Source organism: Marmota monax, unplaced genomic scaffold (assembly GCF_021218885.2).
Source record: "Marmota monax isolate L192 unplaced genomic scaffold, Marmota_monax_Labrador192_F-V1.1 WCK01_AAM20220418_F8-fsc00004, whole genome shotgun sequence".
NCBI classification, from domain to species: Eukaryota; Metazoa; Chordata; class Mammalia; order Rodentia; family Sciuridae; genus Marmota; species Marmota monax.
Window position 1 is genome coordinate 18,502,189 of NW_026692881.1, and position 16,946 is coordinate 18,519,134.

The 16,946-nt window shown below is 46.4% G+C and overlaps 1 protein-coding gene across 5 annotated transcripts in view; it reads left to right on the forward strand.

Annotated features, from left to right (window-relative positions):
• Mfsd13a (major facilitator superfamily domain containing 13A) overlaps positions 1–16,575 on the forward strand; it is a 33,648-nt gene extending 17,073 nt beyond the window's left edge. For 2 of the 5 annotated variants that reach the window (XM_046449829.2, XM_046449825.2), the window contains exons 2-9: positions 9,869–10,098; positions 10,527–10,609; positions 11,171–11,623; positions 11,779–11,902; positions 12,486–12,582; positions 13,918–14,089; positions 14,175–14,368; positions 15,759–16,575. In XM_046449829.2, the coding sequence (XP_046305785.1) occupies positions 9,931–10,098; positions 10,527–10,609; positions 11,171–11,623; positions 11,779–11,902; positions 12,486–12,582; positions 13,918–14,089; positions 14,175–14,368; positions 15,759–16,021 (1,554 nt within the window). In that variant the 5' untranslated portion in view covers positions 9,869–9,930 and the 3' untranslated portion in view covers positions 16,022–16,575. Of the gene's footprint in view, positions 1–176; positions 432–8,914; positions 9,497–9,868; positions 10,099–10,526; positions 10,610–11,170; positions 11,624–11,778; positions 11,903–12,485; positions 12,583–13,917; positions 14,090–14,174; positions 14,369–15,758 lie in introns of those variants that run through there. The other 3 variants (XM_046449827.2, XM_046449828.2, XM_058581271.1) reach the window with 3 other exon arrangements.
• Positions 16,576–16,946: the final 371 nt, after the last annotated feature.

Sequence of the window (16,946 nt, forward strand, 5' to 3'; positions counted from 1 at the left end):
CCCAGTCCCGGAAAAAAAAAATTCGATAAGGGGACCCACCCTGAGAGATTCTGATTTTTATTGGTTTGAGGTAAGGCCTGATCCTGGGTATTTGCGAACGGCTCCACAGGTGGTTTTAATGTGTACACGTGTTTCAGTGCAGTAATTGAGTAAAGGGTTGATCCTGAACTTCTCAGTTTCTTGGAAGGGTCTTGGGGTGAAGCCGCTGTTTCTCCAGTGCCACCTGAGTTACCTGTGGGAGAGTGAGACGGAAGTCCCTTCCCCAGTGAGGTGAAAGTTCGTTTCTAGCCTGAGGAGGAGGATGGGACCATTCTTTTTGGAACAGAAGGTGCTGCCTCCCAGCAGTGCCCCTAAGACTGGACCCTGCTTTGGGAGACTGAGATGGAAGATGACTCCAGAGTTTGAAGCAGGAAACGGCAAACAATTCAGAGGTCAGCTGCTTATTGAGAAAATGGTCACACCTAATACTTGCTTTGTTTATAGTACCTTAAACTTTTATCTGTTCATCTGATACTCTGAGGACAAGCAGGGAATGGATTGTCTTGTCCATTTCACAGATGTGGGAGTAAACTCAGCTAGTTAGTGATAACATTCAGATCTGACCCTGGGCTCCTAACTCCAATTTTTGCTTTTTAGTAGCTTCTCACTTCTGCACTCAACTGTTTTCCTACAGTGTTTGGTCCTTCTGGGGGTATCTTATCACTCACCCTCTTTCTGATGCTCATCATTCCAGGGTCCAGTCTGGCATTCTTGGTTTCCTCCCCTGACTCCATGGGCATTCCTTGAGCTACAGCCCCAGCCCCGGCCTCACTATCTTAGCCCAGACCCTGTCTCAAAAAATAAAAAGGGTTGAGGTTGTAGTTCAGTGGTAGAACGCTTGCCTAGCATGTGTGGGGCACTGGGTTCCATCCTTAGAACCTCATAAAACTAACTAAATAAAATAAAGGTATTGTGTCCAATTACAACTGAAAAATATTTTTATTTTATTTATTTATTTAAAAAATTTTTTTAGTTGCCAATGGATTTTTTAAACTTTGTTTATTTATATGTGGTGCTGAGGATCGAACCCAGGGCCTCACACATGTTAGGCAGGCGCTCTACCACTGAACCACAACCCCAGCCCCTGAAAAATATTTTTTAAAAATGAAATAAAAAAATTAAAACCATAGGTTGGTTCAGAAATCAGGGTCATCTGTTTGCATTTCTAGTTTGTTTGTTTTTTTTTTTTTTTTAAATCTCCTAGGAGCCTGATGGGGTAAAGAGGGGAGAAAAAATGCTAGAGGGTTCCTTCCAAACAGATGTGATTCTGTCACCTCCCACCCCCAGTCAGTGTCTCCTCTTCCAGGATCCTCAGGATAGACTGTTGTGTGAGGGTTACAACAACCTTCCTTCCTGATCTCGCCCCATTTCTGCCTCCCTCCTCTGAGCTCTCTGCCCACATTGTTTCTGTTTTTCTTAGCATGGGGCTGTGCATTGGTGAAAGCTTAATACTCTTTGCTAGTATAAATATTCCCTTTTCTGCCTATGTTGTTTTGTTTTAAATGTTTTACTCAGAGGGACACATCAAGCTTGCCTTTTTCTAATTCTCACAGCCAAGTGGAACAGCAAATTGGGGTACAGTAGGGTCTGGGGAATTTTCTCATGGTTGCTCTTTGAGGGCAGCAGGTGGATGCGCATATTGGCCTTTTAGGGGTAAGTAGACCTATCACGCATTAACTGAGCACCTGTATGTGGTGAAGGAGCCTGGTAGAGGCAGAGGTAAAAATCAGGGGCTGGGCTCACTGGTCCTGCCTTTCAGGAGCTTGTGGGCTGGAGGAGGGTAAGGGAAGCATTTGCATGCTTGATACTGGGGACAGGTATCTGAAAAGAAGAGAGAATCCTGACTTGGTATACCTGAGAAGGTTTATGACACTGACCTGGGTCTTGGATGAGCAGGATTTGCTGAGATGGTAGAAGAAGGTACATAGTAAGGTGAGAAATGCTAAATTTAAATGACTAAAAAGTCAAAAAATATTTTGAGGCCTGGGGTTGTAGCTCAGTGGTAGAGCACTTACCTAGCATGCGTGAGGCCCTGGGTTCGTCCCCAGCACCACATAAAAATAAACAAATAAGGGCTAGGACTGTAGCTCAAGTGGCAAAGCACTTGCCTAGCATGTGTGAGGCACTGGGTTTAATCCTCAGCACCACATAAATATTAACAAAATAAAGGCATTCTGTCCATCTACAACTATAAAAAAATTTTAAAAATAAATAAAAATAAAGATATTGTGTCCATCTACAGCTAAAATAAATATAAAAAATAAACATTTTGAATCTTGGCTCCATTACCTAATAGCTCTGTGACCCTGGGCCAGTTATTTAATCTTCAGAGCCTTGGTTTCTTCATCTATGAAATGTGGATGGGAGTAGCAACAGAGCTGTAGGGATTCACAATGTGAAAGCCAGGCATCCTCTAAATGCCTGAGAAATGGTATAGAGTTACATCTAGGATATCATGGATGGAACGGACAGCATGAACAAAGGTGGAGGTGGTATTTAAGTAAGAATATTGGGGATGGCAGATGAGAAAGGGATGTTCCGGGTACCAAGAGGCATCAGTGCTGGGTGCTGCAAAGACAACTTCAGTCATGGACTTATGGCGGGGGGTTGGGAGGGTCACTGACTCATCTTTTAAAAACCTGAAAATAAACTTCAGAGATAGGAAAAAAATTAGTAATAGCTATCATTTATTGAGTATTGTATGTACCAGGCATTTTGCTTGATGCTTTAGACTATTTAGATTGCTTTTGCATTTCAGCCACATAGCCAGCTGACAGGTTGGCATCAACATTCTACTGGTCCAGGGAGAGAGAATAGGGTGGACCCAAGGCCACCAACTGGGACTATTCTTAGGGCAGGGATGGGCTGTGGGACCTTCAGCAGACTTTGGTATAAGGTTTCAGTGGGGCGTGATGTTGGTTGCAGGTTACAGATGGCAGTTTATGCAGCTAGGCCAGCATGGGCTCCATGCTGCTCTTCCCTGGGAGAGGCAGGACTGCCTCTGCTGTGGTGGAGGAGAGTGGGGAGGAGAGTAGGGAAGGCTTTGCTGATGGAGGAGTGGAATCTGGAAAAGAAACTGATGAAGACCCCCCTTGTGCCCCTCTCCCATTCAAGGCTGATTCACCTGGACAGGGAGCTTTGCCTCCAGCTCAGAGTTACGGTGGAGCTTTGTCTCTGGCATTCGTTGGATGTATTTCTGCTCTTTGCCTTTTTCGACTTTGCCCTTTTTCCATCTTTTTCTCCAGTTCACTTACTTGTGTGAGGGACATGAGTACCAGGATATTCACCGGCTCCTACCCTGATCTGTTATAAGAAACAGGTAGTTTCTGAGCATCAACCATGTGACAGGCATGATGCTCTGGGTTTTCTGGACATTAATTTAATCCTTTCTGTACTCTTATACAGACAGACTTTATGGCCCCATTTTGCATGTGAGGAAACCAAGGCTAAGCCAGGGAGACTTGTCTGAGGTTATACTTTTAGGAAGTGCAGTTGGAATTTGAACTGGGCCTTTCTGATGCCAAAAGTTATAGCCTTTCCATCTCACCATGCTTTGAGATTTTCTAACATCACTCCAGGGGGAATAGGGAGCCAGCTGGTGGAGGCTGAGGACCTTAAGTGTTCACCTCCAATGACAATGGCAGGATACTGGGCATCTGCTTATGAGTCAGCAGGCTTTACTCCTTTTTTTAATATTTATTTTTTAGTTGTAGTTGGACACAATACCTTTATTTTATTTATTTATTTTTCTGTGGTGCTGAGGCTTGAACCCAGCGCCTTGCACGTGCTAGGCAAGCGCTCTACAATGAGCCAAAGCCCCAGCCCAGCTTCCTGCTTTTTGCCAAGTCTGTGGAGTTGAACAAGGGAGTTCTGTGAAGCTCAGGGGGGATCAGAGAGAGTGACCTAAGTTAAGGATAGTGATGGGGGTGTATTTTGTGTTTTATGGCCCCCATGTCATAACCCTTGAGGGGCATCTCATTTAATTCTTACCCATTCTTGTATGGCAGGTCATGGGGCTTCCAATTTATTGGTGGGTAGAGAGATCCACTAGCCATCACATCTCAAGTTTTGGTACTCACTATTTTGTGCTTAGTGCTTATAAGTATTTTCTCTTTGCCTCTTAACAACACCTTATGACTGAGGCACAGAGAGGTTAAGTAAATTGTTTCAGGTCATACAGATAGTAAATAGTAGATTCAGGACATTTGAGAACTCCAGTCATGTCTTCTCTCCATTCTCTTTGAAAAGCATTGCCAGGTGCACGCCTTTAATCCCAGCAACCTGGGAGGCTGAGGCATTGAGGCCAGCCTCAGTATCTTTTTTTTCTTTTTTTGTAGTTGTAGATGGATAAAATGCCTTTATTTTATTTGTTTATTTTTATGTGGTGCTAAGGATTGAACCCAGTGCCTCACACATGCTAGGCAAGTGCTCTGTCACTGAGCTACAGACCTAGGCCCAGCCTCAGTATCTTAGCAAGACCTCAGCAACTCAGTAAGACTGTCTCTCGAAAAATAAAAAGGGGGGCTGAAGTTGTGGCTCAGTGGTAGAGCGCTTGCCTAGCATGTGTGAGGCACAGGGCTCAATCCTCAGCACCACATAAAACTACATACAATAAAGGTATTGTGTCCAATTACAACTAAAAAATATTTTTAAAAAAAGTAAAATAAAAAATTTAAAAGGGCCTAGGCTGGGTACAGTAGTGCACGCCTGTAATCCTAGTGACCTGGGAGGATCACATGTTTAAAGCCAGCCTCAGCAATTTAGTGAGGCCCTGTCTCAAAAAATAAAAAGGGCTGGGGATGTAGCTCAGTGGTAAAGCGCCCTTGGGCTCAATTCCCACTACAAAAAAAGAAAAAAAGGAAAAAAAAGCAGTGTTGGAGGAAACTTAGGGTGATGGGTGATGGTGTCACAAGTGTACACATTATAACTTTCCTGACTGTACACTTTGAATATGTGCTTTTCTATATGTCAGTCACACCTCCATCTCTGAGGGAAAAAAGACAAGCATTTCCTCTGGGCTCACTTGGCCATGCTGCTGCCGTGGGTGAGGTAGGATCACTGTGGTCCAGTCCAGAGGAGATTCTCAAAGGGTTAGTGGTGGATTTCAGGTAGTTTTGACCACTTCTCCTCTTGTGCTCCCACCATGAGGCCAGTGGCTCATCAGCCAGAGGAAACCTTTAAGGCCCTGAGGACAAGGACAGGTCCCTTGGAGGTGCTGCTGCTTCTCTTGGACTGGGGCCAAGGAAAATCAGATTTTGGCCCTCTGTGGGAGTGTGTGTGCATGGATACCTGAGCCATGGACAGGCTTGGGCTGAGGGTAATAGGCTCTCTGAGGATCAGCCCTTTGGAGTCCTTGGGCTGCCACAACAAATTACATAAATTGGATGGCTTAAAGTAACCATTTATTCTGTCATGATTCTGTATGGTAGAAATCTGAAGTCAGGGCGTAAGCAGGGTCATATTATTCTTGGAGGCTCTAGGGAAGCATCTTTCCATCCCTCTTGTAGCTACTGATGGTTGCTGGCAGTCCTCACATTCCTTGGCTTGTAGCTGCATCACTGATTCCTGCCTCATCTTCACATGGCCAGCTTCTTGTGTCTAGATTTCCCTTTCCTTGTAAGGACACCTGTCATTAGGCCCATCCTAATTCTGTATGACTTCATTTTAACCTGGTTACAACTGTACAAATACCATTCCCTAATATGAGCATATTCATAGGTTGGGGAGTTAAGACTTGAACATATGATTCACAACATAAAATTTGAGAGGAGGAAGCCTCTGTGGCGTCCCTCAAAGGGTCAGATAGGCACATGTGGGAATCATTTTTCTGAAAAGAAAACAGTAGCTTTGAGTCTAAAAGAAGAGTCAGAAACTTAATGCCTTGCTGCTTAAAGAGTGTGGTTGCAGGGCTGGGGCTGTAGCTCAGTGCCAGAGCGCTTGCCTAGCATGTATGAGGCACTGGTTTTGAGCCTTAGCACTGCATAAAAATAAACAAATAAAATAAAGGTATGCTGTCCATATCCAACTACCAAAAAAAAAAAAAAAAAAAGTGTGGCTGCCACAGTCCGGCTGCAGCAAAATAACCGGGGGGTGACGAAGAACTTGTGTAGATTGATACAGCAGGAGTGGAAGCTGTTTATTGCAGGACAGGAGCAGTATTTATACATTCCACACAGCTTATCTAATTAGCATAAACTAGATACATCAGTCAACCAATAAGGAATCTCCACACTTAATGGCTCGCTGGTGTTACTTCACAAACCACTCCCTCTGGCATTTTGCCAGGCACCATCCAGACTTGTTTACAGACTCTAACATGTGGCCACAGACTAGCAGCAGCCTCACCTGGAAGTGTTAGAAAAGCAGAATCTCAGGTCCCTCCCCAGACCCACTAAGTCAGCAGCTATATTTTAACAAAGTCCCCAGTAATTAAAATCTGACTTTTATTTCCTTTTCCTCTCATGGTGGGTCTGGCTCTCAATCTTTGTGCATGAGTCAGTTATTCATTCTCTCTCTCTCTCTCTCTCTGCAGTGCTAGGGATTGAACACTAGGACCTTGTGTGCAGGCTAGATTGGTGCCCTACCACTGAGTTACACCCCCACTCCATGGTCTCTCTTTGCATGGTGTGTTCTTGTGTTTCTGTCCCCTTGTGCTGATGCAGCCCATTTGTGGGCCCTTTCTACACAGCTTGGAGTTTGCTAAGCCAGTCCCTTTGCTCATTCTTATTTATTTATTTATTTTTGTGGTGCTGGGGATTAATCCCAGGGCCTTGTGCATGCAAGGAAAGCACTGTACTAACCGAGCTATATCCCTAGCCCCCCTTTGCTCATTCTTGGGCTGTATCCTGCTTTTTAAAAAAATATTTATTTGTTAGATTTAGGTGGACATAATATCTTCATTTTACATTTATGTGGTGCTGAGGATCGAACCCGGTGCCTTGTGCATGCTAGGTGAACACTCTACCACTGAGCCACAACTTCAGCCCCTGTATCCTGCTTTTTGCTGTTTATAAATGTTGCCGCTGTGAACATCTCTCTCCATATTCCTTTGTAGTTAGTTTGTTAGAATGGAATTTCTGGAATCAAGTGCATGAGCAGTGTGGACTCTTATATTATTTATTTTTTGTGGTACTGGCGGTAGAACCCAGGGCCTTGTGCATGTTAGGCAAGCACTCTACCACTGAGCTATATCCCTGGCCCACATCTTTTTTTTTTTTTTTTTTTTTTGGTACTGGGGATTGAACTTGGGGGTACTTAACCACTGAGCCATATTCCAAGCCCTTTTAATTTTTTTTTATTTTGAGACAGGGTCTCACTAAGTTGCTTAGGGCCTCGCTGATTTGCTGAGGTTGGCTTTGAACTTGTGATTCTCCTGCCTTAGCTTCCAGAGTTGCTGGGATTACATCTTATCATTCTTATCACAGTGCAGACATGACACTGGGTTTCTTCCCTTCTCTCCAACAATGTACATGAGAACCTGATTTGGGAAGACAAATAGCAGAAAATGTTTTTATGTCAGACAGATCTGAGTGCAATATGTTACTTTTTTGCTGTGTGACATTGGTCAAGATACCATCTCTGAACTTGGGGTTGCTCTCCTATAAAATCATAATAATGCTATAAACTTTGTAGGTATTTTGTAAAGATAATAATGACACTATCATCCAGGCAAGGTGGTGCATGCCTGTAATCCCAGTGGCCTGGGAGGCTGAGGCAGGAGGATCGCAAGTTCAAAGCCAGCCTCAGCAACAGTGAGACACTAAGCAACTCAGTGAGACCCTGTCTCTAGATAAAAATACAAAATAAGGCTGGGGATGTGGCTCAGTGGTTGAGTGCCTCTGAGTTCAATCCTAATACCCTGCCCCCCGCAAAAAAAGCAACACCATCAACATCAACATTCATTATTGAGCGCTTTCTGTGAATCCTTAAATTCTTTTTTTTTTTTTTAAAGAGAGAGAATTTTTAATATTTATTATTTTTTTTTTTAGTTTTCGGCAGACACAACATCTATGTTTGTATGTGGTGCTGAGGATCGAACCCGGGCCGCATGCATGCCAGGCGAGCGCGCTACCACTTGAGCCACATCCCCAGACCCAACCTTAAATTCTTTTTTAAAAGCATTTTTAAATTTACTTTTTAAAAAATTAACCCTTACATTATTTTGCAAAGTGGGTATAATCATCCCTTTTCTCATTTTACAGAAAAAGAAACAAAAACTTGGATTAAGGGCTGGGACATAGCTCTGTTGATAGAGTGCTTGCCTCGCATGCACAAGGTCCTGGGTTCGATCCCCAACACCAAAAAATAAAAAACAAACCAAAAAAACCTTGGATTCCATTACAAGTTAACTTATCTGAGGATGCACTGTAAGTACATCATGTGCCCAAGTCCCAGGCGGTCACGTCCAGACCATTAAGGTTGCACAGTGTGGATGTAAAAAGATACTGAGCATCCAGCCCTAGCACACAGCCTACCCCAACACTTGTAGAGTGCCTGCCTTCTCTTCCCAGAGGCCTTATCAGTTTTGTTGAGTTACTTCCAGAGTAATGGTAACTTGGCATTGCTGTCCTCCATTGGTGATTCTCCATATTTGTTTTATGTATAAACTCTCTCCCACTGGAAATGAGTGTGTATGCATTTGGTACTAACAAAAAAGTGTGTGTGATTGAACCCCAGGGCCTTGCATGTGCTAGGCAAGTTCTCTACCATTTTTTTTTCCCCCTGAGACAGTGTCTCATTCAGTTCCCAGGCTGGCCTTGAACTTGCAATTTATTTATTTATTTATTTGGTATTGGCAAGTGAATCCAGGGGGCACTCAATCACCGAGCCACATCCCCAGGTCCTTTTTTTTTTTTTTTTTTTTTTTTGTACTCGAGGGCACTCAACCACTGAGCTACATCCCCAGCCCTATTTTGTATTTTATTTAGAGACAGGGTCTCACTGAGTTGCTTAGCTCCTCACCATTGCTGAGGCTGACTTTGAACTTGCAATCCTCCTGCCTCAGCCTCCCAAGCTGCCCCCAGCCCTTTTTTATGTTTTATTTAGAGCCAGGTCTCACTGAGTTGCTTAGGGCCTCACTAAGTTGTTGAGGCAGGCTTTGAATTTGTGATCCTTCTGCCTCAGCCTCCCAAGCCACTGGGATTATAGTTGTGCACCACCAAGTCCTGGCTGCAATACATTTTTTTTTTTTTTTTGCAGGGGTGGGGGGCTAATACTGGGGATTGAGCCCAGGTCCTTACACAGTACTCTACCACAGAATTACACCCCAGCCCTTTCACATGTAATTCTTTTGCCTTAGCCTTGCAAGTAGCTGGGATTACAGGATGTGCTCCCACACCTGGCTGAAAATGAGTTTACATTTTTAAAATTTTTTTTATTTTTTTAGTTGTTGATTGATGTTTATTTATTTACTTATATGTGATGCTGAGAATCGAACCCAGTGCCTCACCCATGCTAGGTAAGCACTCTACCACTGAGCCACAACCCCAGCTCATTTAAATTCTAATTTTTTTTGTGGGGGGGGATTGAACCCTGGGCCTTGTGCATGCAAGGCAAGCACTCTACCAACTAAGCTATATCCCCACCCCAAGTTTTTTTTTTTTAATTTTTTTTTTTAGTTGTAGATGGACATAATACCTTTATTTTATTTGTTTATTTTTTTTAATGGGGTGCTAGGAATCAAACACAGTGCCTCACCCATGCTGGGCAAGTGCTCTACCTCTGAGCCACAACCCCGGCCCTGAAAATGAGTTTTTAAAGGTCTCAGAGCACAGGGTTAGGAACAGAGTAGTCTCTGATCATTGCTGCTAACTGGCTCTTTCTTTTCCAGGGACAAGAATGGGGAGACTGCTGGTAGCCATGAGCTCCTGGGGTTAAATCAGGCTGGTAGTCATGGGGCTGGGATGGCCCCAGGCCTGGTTATTGGGCCTGCCCACAGCTGTGGTCTATGGCTCCCTGGCCCTCTTCACCTCCATCCTGCACAATGTGTTCCTGCTCTACTATGTGGACACCTTTGTCTCAGTGTACAAGATCAACAAAGTAGCCTTCTGGGTTGGAGAGGTAGGGTCAGCACTGGGCAGTCAGCCTGGTGGGTGCATAGGCTACTAGGTAGATGGCAGGTGCTGGGTCTCACCTATTCAGGGACATAAGGCAGGCCAGGTTGCCTACCAAGACTCAGCCAGAAAAGCTGGTGGAGGCTTTGATGACTTCTCAGTGGGGATTAGATTAGTTTCCTGGCTATTGTCATATATTCATTGTTCTTTACGTTCATGTACAGTACAATCACACATGCTAATTTGTCATCTGGTTATACTTACTAGCTGGGCCCTGGATGAGGCATTGATAAGTGAGTGGCTGGGAGTGTGGGTCTAAGCAGAGGAACTGACCGCAAGGTCTGCAGGCAGCACAGCTGGGGCCATCTTTGAGGGGTGGGGAGTTCTGCTAGAAGCTGCCTGGACCCCACTGTGCCCATCTCCTTTTGCCTGTAGACGGTGTTTCTCCTGTGGAACAGCCTCAACGACCCCCTCTTCGGCTGGCTAAGTGACCGCCAGTTCCTCAGCTCTCAGCCCTGGTTTGTATTTGGGGATGGCTCAAAAGAGCTTCAGTTCCCACCTGTCTCTTATACTGGAGGACCCCTGCCTGCATTCGGGGTGGGGAAAGAAAGGCCAGTTCAAGTGTTGGATGTGGATCCACTCCCTTCCCAGGGGCCAGGGCAGGCTCTGTCCAAGTTGAAAAATTGGCTTTGCCTAACCCCTGCCTTGCTTACCAGGGAAGAGACTGACCCCGGCTTGGCTTATGTGGCTTCTCAGAACCCTGCGCAGCAAACACCCTATGCTGCTCCCATCAGATTCCCTTTCCTCCATGCTTGGGCTCATCACTGCCCCCAAGCCTGAGAAGTGGGTATCCCACTGCCCTTTGGCCATCAACTGACAGACTAGAGGGGGGCGGGTAGGGCAGAGGAAAGAGTGTGCCCACTGGTAAGCTGTGTTTCCTAAGTTGGAGACTGGAGACTGGGTGCATCCTGATGTGTACCCTACATTCAAGGCCTCTGTCCCTCCTCTGAGGCCCGGATGGGAACTGGGGCCAGCCAAGGCCAAAAGGGCATTTCCCAACACCCTCCTCTCCCTGGCAGGTCAGGCGCCAGGCTCTCCTCAAGGGCTGTGGTGCTGGCACGGGTACGGGTGCTGGGCAGACACGGGCCACTGCTGGCACTGTCCTTCCTGGCATTCTGGGTGCCTTGGGCCCCAGCTGGCCTACAGTTCTTGCTGTGCCTGTGCCTCTATGATGGCTTCCTGACACTCGTGGACCTTCACCATCATGCCTTGTTGGCCGACCTGGCACTCTCGGCCCACGACCGCACCCATCTCAACTTCTACTGCTCCGTCTTCAGTGCAGCTGGCTCCCTCTCTGTCTTTGCCTCCTACGCCTTTTGGAATAAGGAGGACTTCTCCTCCTTCCGCGCCTTCTGCGTGGCACTGGCTGCTGGCTCTGGGCTGGGCTTTCTGGGGGCCACGCAACTACTGAGGCGGCGGGTTGAAGTGGCTGGAAAGGACCCTGGGTGCTCAACCCTGGCCATGGATGGTGGGTGAGTGGCCATCCCTGTCTCTCCAGGTATAAAATCTGATTTCAATGCTGGGATCCTAGGCTGATGCTGAGTCCTTTGGCTGATGGGTGGCTGCTCTAGGGTGGGAGCAGACTCTGGCCCAGCCCCAGCAGTTCTCAACTCCCCTCTGCCCATAGCCTGTATGGAGAGGAGCTGCTAGTGGGCAGTGAGGAAGTGGGCAGCATCACCTTGGGCCAATACCTCCGGCAGCTGGCACGCCACCAAAACTTCCTGTGGTTCGTGGGCATGGACCTGGTGCAGGTATTGGGAATGGTATCTTTCCCCCAGTGACTGGGCTATCTCACACTCTAGTGGACAGGTGCCTCAGGAGTTGGGCACTTAGGAGGCCTTGCTGGGCAATTTGGTGACAGGGACAAGGTTGGGATATTAAACCTGGGTCATAGCATTCTCTGAATGATTTCAGGTAGGTCTCAGCCTCTCTGGGTAGCCTTATCCTTACTTATAAAGTGAGGGATGAAAGATTGTCTCCTATTGGGACTCTGTTATAATCTTTTTAAAACACCAGGTGCCACTCCTAAAACCCATGTAGTGTACAAATTAGCCACATTTAGAAATCAATTTTTTTAATGTCTTGAGACTTGTTTTACTAATGTGTTTTCAATTAAAAGAAAAACTTATTCCAATTACCATTTTATTATGTCTCTAACTTTTTGATAACCAACAGGAATGTGGCTTTAGATCTTTTTTCTGGCATGTTCCATGTTTAGGGACTTGGGGACAGAAGCCAGTTCTCTACTGCTCTGAGGACCAGGGGACATGTGCTTCCCCTATTGGCTTATGGCCCTGCTGGGGTCACCCTCCTTACTGCCCTGTTGGCTTATAGGTGTTCCACTGCCACTTCAACAGCAACTTCTTCCCCCTCTTCCTGGAGCATCTGCTGTCAGACCACATCTCCCTCTCCACTGGCTCCTTCCTGTTGGGTGAGTGGGTGCCTCAGGCAGGCTAAAGGACAGAGGCTGTACCCAGAGCCCCTAGCCCAGCTGCAGGCGTGGTCTAGCTGAAGGCCAGGTGGCAGAGGGCAGGGATGAATCTGCCAGGGAATTGCACCTTGGGGCCAGCTCTGTTTTCCTGAGGTGGTGGGTTTCCGGGAGGGACTGATGCACAGGCTAATCCTCTTGGTGATGGTGCCACCCAGAGGCATTATGGTGCAGTGCAGTGGTTGCTTAGCAGTGAGGACTATATCTGGTAAGCCTGGGTGTGTCTTGACCATGTTCTCTCCCTGGGTGGTCTTCAGTATGTCATTTTTTGGGGTCTCCCTTTCTCACTTGTAAAGTAAGGAGAAAGCCTGGATGTGTGGGCTCCACATCCGTGGACTCAACCAACCACAGATTAAAAATATTCAGGAAAAAAAATCGCATCTGCATTAAACATATAGTCTTTTTTTCTTGTCATTAGCCCCTAAACAATATAGTTTATATCAATATGTATCAAATAGTATGACAATTTATATTTATATATTAAATAGTATGACAATTGACATGTATATGGTATTAGGTTATTATAAGTAATAGGAGATAATTTAAAGTGTGTATGTGGGATGTGACTAAATCAGATGCAAATACTATGTCCTTTTATTAAAGGACTTAAACATCTATGGATTTTGTTTTCCCTGGGTGATCCTGGAATCAGTCTCCTGAGGATACCAAGGGACAACTCTTATTTACTTTAAAGGCTTGGGAAGATTAGATATAAACATGTGGTGTGGTGATACACACTTATAATCCCAGCTACTCCAGAGACTGATGCAGCAGGATCACAAGTTCAAAGCCAGCCTGGTCAAGTTAGCCAGACCTTGTCTCAAAATAAAATTTCAAAGGGCCGGGAAAGCCAGGCATGTTTGCATGTCTGTAATTCAGGCAACTCTGGAGGCTGAGACAGAAGGATTGCAAGTTCAAAGCTAGCCTCAGCAACTTAGTGAGACCATGTCTCAAAATTTTTATAAAGGATTGTAAATATAGCTCAGCATCCTTGGATTCAATCCCCAGTACCAAAAAAAAAAAAAAAAAAGAAAGAAAGAAGGAAAGGGCTAGGGAAGTAGTTCAGTGGTATTAAATTTGCCTGGTATATGCAAGGCCCTGGGTTTAATCCCCAGTGCCAAAAAGAAAAATTAAAAAGTGTGTGACACTCTTAGCACAGAGCCCAGCACATTGTTAGTGTGCAGTTGATGCAAAGTCTGATTCTTAGAGTTACAATGTCAATCACTGCTGAGGCTATGGCAGTGCCCCTGACAAGGCAAGGCCCTCTTCCTTCCCCAGGTGTCTCCTATGTCGCTCCCCATCTCAACAACCTCTACTTCCTGCCCCTGTGTCAGCGCTGGGGCGTCTACGCAGTAGTGCGGGGTCTCTTTCTGCTCAAGCTGGGCCTTAGCCTGCTCATGCTGGTGGCTGGCCCAGACCATCCTGGCCTGCTCTGCTTCTTCATCGCCAGGTATGCTTCTGCTCGCACTCATCCCCGCCCCCACCCCCACCCCTTTATCCCACCTTTCACCCTTGCCTACTCCCTCTGCTGGCAGCAACCGTGTTTTCACTGAGGGCACCTGCAAGCTGTTGACCCTGGTGGTCACTGACCTGGTGGATGAGGACCTGGTGCTGAACCATCGTAAACAGGCGGCCTCAGCGCTTCTCTTTGGCATGGTTGCCCTGGTGACCAAACCAGGCCAGACCTTTGCCCCATTGCTGGGCACCTGGCTGCTCTGCTTCTATACAGGTGAGGCTCCATGGGTACAGCTTACCCGGAACACCACCTGACAATCTTGTCTCTGGGTCCAGTGAGGAAGAGAAAATGGCCACTTGCTAGGCCCAGGCTATCCTGGGCTGCTAACCAGGATAGCCTTTCCCACACAGGTAGAGGAACTTGGTCTCAGATTCATTTATTCTTTCATTAATTTGTTCATCCATTCAGTGAGTATAGAACACCTACTCTGTGTGCTGGGGAGATCACAATGAGTAACAGACAAGGTCTTTGTTATCACAGATCTTATACTCTAATTGGGAGCAGGGTGTTGGCAATAAACAACAAACAAGAATGTATCAAATAATGGTGAGTGTCTGGTAAAATAGATGGGGAAAGATGAGACCCTGTGGCTGAGAAGCCGCTAAATATGGCTATACAAGGCCTCTCCTTGAAAGTGACCCTCAGGATGTGAACTGAATGGCAAGGTTTGGTCAAGAAAAGGTCTCAGTGAATAATAGGCAGAGGGGATGGCAAATGTGCAATTGATGCAAACTCTGATTCTGAGAGTTACAATGTGTATCAGGAGATTTGGAGAGAACTTTGTACAGGGTTTGGATTTTATTTGTTACACAGGGAAGATATTGGGAGAGTTACAAGCTGTGCAGTGACATGGTCTGATTTTGTTTGTTTATTTATTTATTTTGCGGTACTATGGATTGAACTCAGGACCTCTCATGCCCAGGAAAGTATTCTACCACTGAGCTACACCTCCCAGCTTTTTAATTTTTTGTGGTGCTTGAGGTTGAATCCATGGCCTTGTGCATATAAAGGCAAACACTCCACCAACTGAGCTTTATCCCTAGCCCCTCCCAGCTCTTTTTAAAAATTCCTATTTTGAGACAGGGTCTCACTAAGCTGCCTAGGCTAGCCTTGAACTTGTGATCCTCCTGCCCCCCCCTCCCCGCCCCACCTGCCAGTAGCTGGGAATCCAGGAATGGATCACCATGTCTGCTCTGATGGATGTTTTGGAAAGTTCACTGTGGCTATTTTATGGGAGGACAGATTGGATCATAGGGAAGCCAGAGTGGGAATAGCAGGAGGATAATTGGAAGACTGTGACAGAGGCAATGGAGTGTTTGAGCCAGTGTGGTGGCAGGCGGGATGCATTTTGGAGTTGGAGGAGACAAAGACTGGGTATTGGAGAGTGATGAAGTTAACTAAGGAATTGAGGCAGGCCTGCAGGATTTGGCCTGAATTATTGGGTAGATGGTGGTATCATTCACAAAAAGGGAAGATTGGGAGGAGCAGGTTTAGGGGAGGCATCAAGAGTTGTGGTTTGGGACACATGACATTTGAAATGTCACTCCATGGACTTTGGAAAGGAACTGGCTGACCATATACTTTCTATGCTCTCTTGTCCTAGGTCATGATCTTTTCCAACAGCCTCCAATGACCCCTGTTGGGAGTGCCCAGCCCTGGCCAGAGCCACCAGCTCCAGCCCCAGCACAGGCCCCCACGCTCCGCCAGGGCTGCTTCTACCTGCTGGTGCTGGTACCTATCACTTGTGCACTGCTGCAGCTCTTCACCTGGTCCCAGTTCACACTGCACGGGAGGCGCCTGCACATGGTCAAGGCCCAGCGCCAGAATTTGGCACAGGTCCCAACCCTGGACATTAAGACAGTGTGAGAGGTGCAGTAAGGCTACCCTGTTGAGGACACTGCCCCAGTCAGGGAGCAGGAGCCACTTTTGCCAGTGTCCTGCTAGTGCACCTTCTTTGGGTGCAGCATAGAGGAGATGGCAGATGGGAGCTCCTGGAACTTAGCTAGGAATGTCATTGAAGTCTTTTCCTCCCTAGCTGCCTGGCTCAGTTTGAGCAAGGGCTGGGCTGTATGTGCTCAGAGACATGGTTCCTCTGTGGGGCAGGAGGAAAGAGGACCAGAAGGGATGGGACTACATGTGGTGACTGCCAAGGGGCATGGAGGCCCATCCTACTGTCAGCTAGGGCTGGCTGCTCTAGCAGGCTTGAGAACCACTTTTGATAACACAACTGCTCCCTTTTGCCTAGTCAAGGGAAGCCTACTCTAAGTGCCACTTGCCACTGCCTCCTAGTGTTTTTTTTTTCAGAGGGTTCTTCTTTAGCTGTTTGAAGTAGCATGTTCCTTCTGTTGCAGGACTCTCCCATCAATACACCTCTGGAGAAGCTCATTTTGTTACAGATTGATTAAAGCCAGTCATTCCTACTCCTTAGGTCCATGTAAGAGAGAGGGAGAGGGAGGGAAAGAGAGCTGGGTTGGTGGGAATGGGAGTGGGAATCCTATTCCTCACTCAACAGGTAAAACACCCGAAGAGGATTTTCCTAAATAAAAGGTGGCTATCTGCATCAGACTTGCTGGGGTGCAGGGACAAGAATGCAGATTGCTGGTTTCATGGGTACTGGAGGCCAAAGTGACTTTCAGGCCTGGAGTCGGCCATCCCAGTGTTTTTCCCAGGCACTGCTGCTAGACATGGTCATCAAACAGGAGTCTCTATTGGGTCAGAGGTTCTCAGCCTGGGGACTACCTGGGCTTCAAAAAGTATCAAATTCTGACTTATTAGGGCTTGAATATGACCT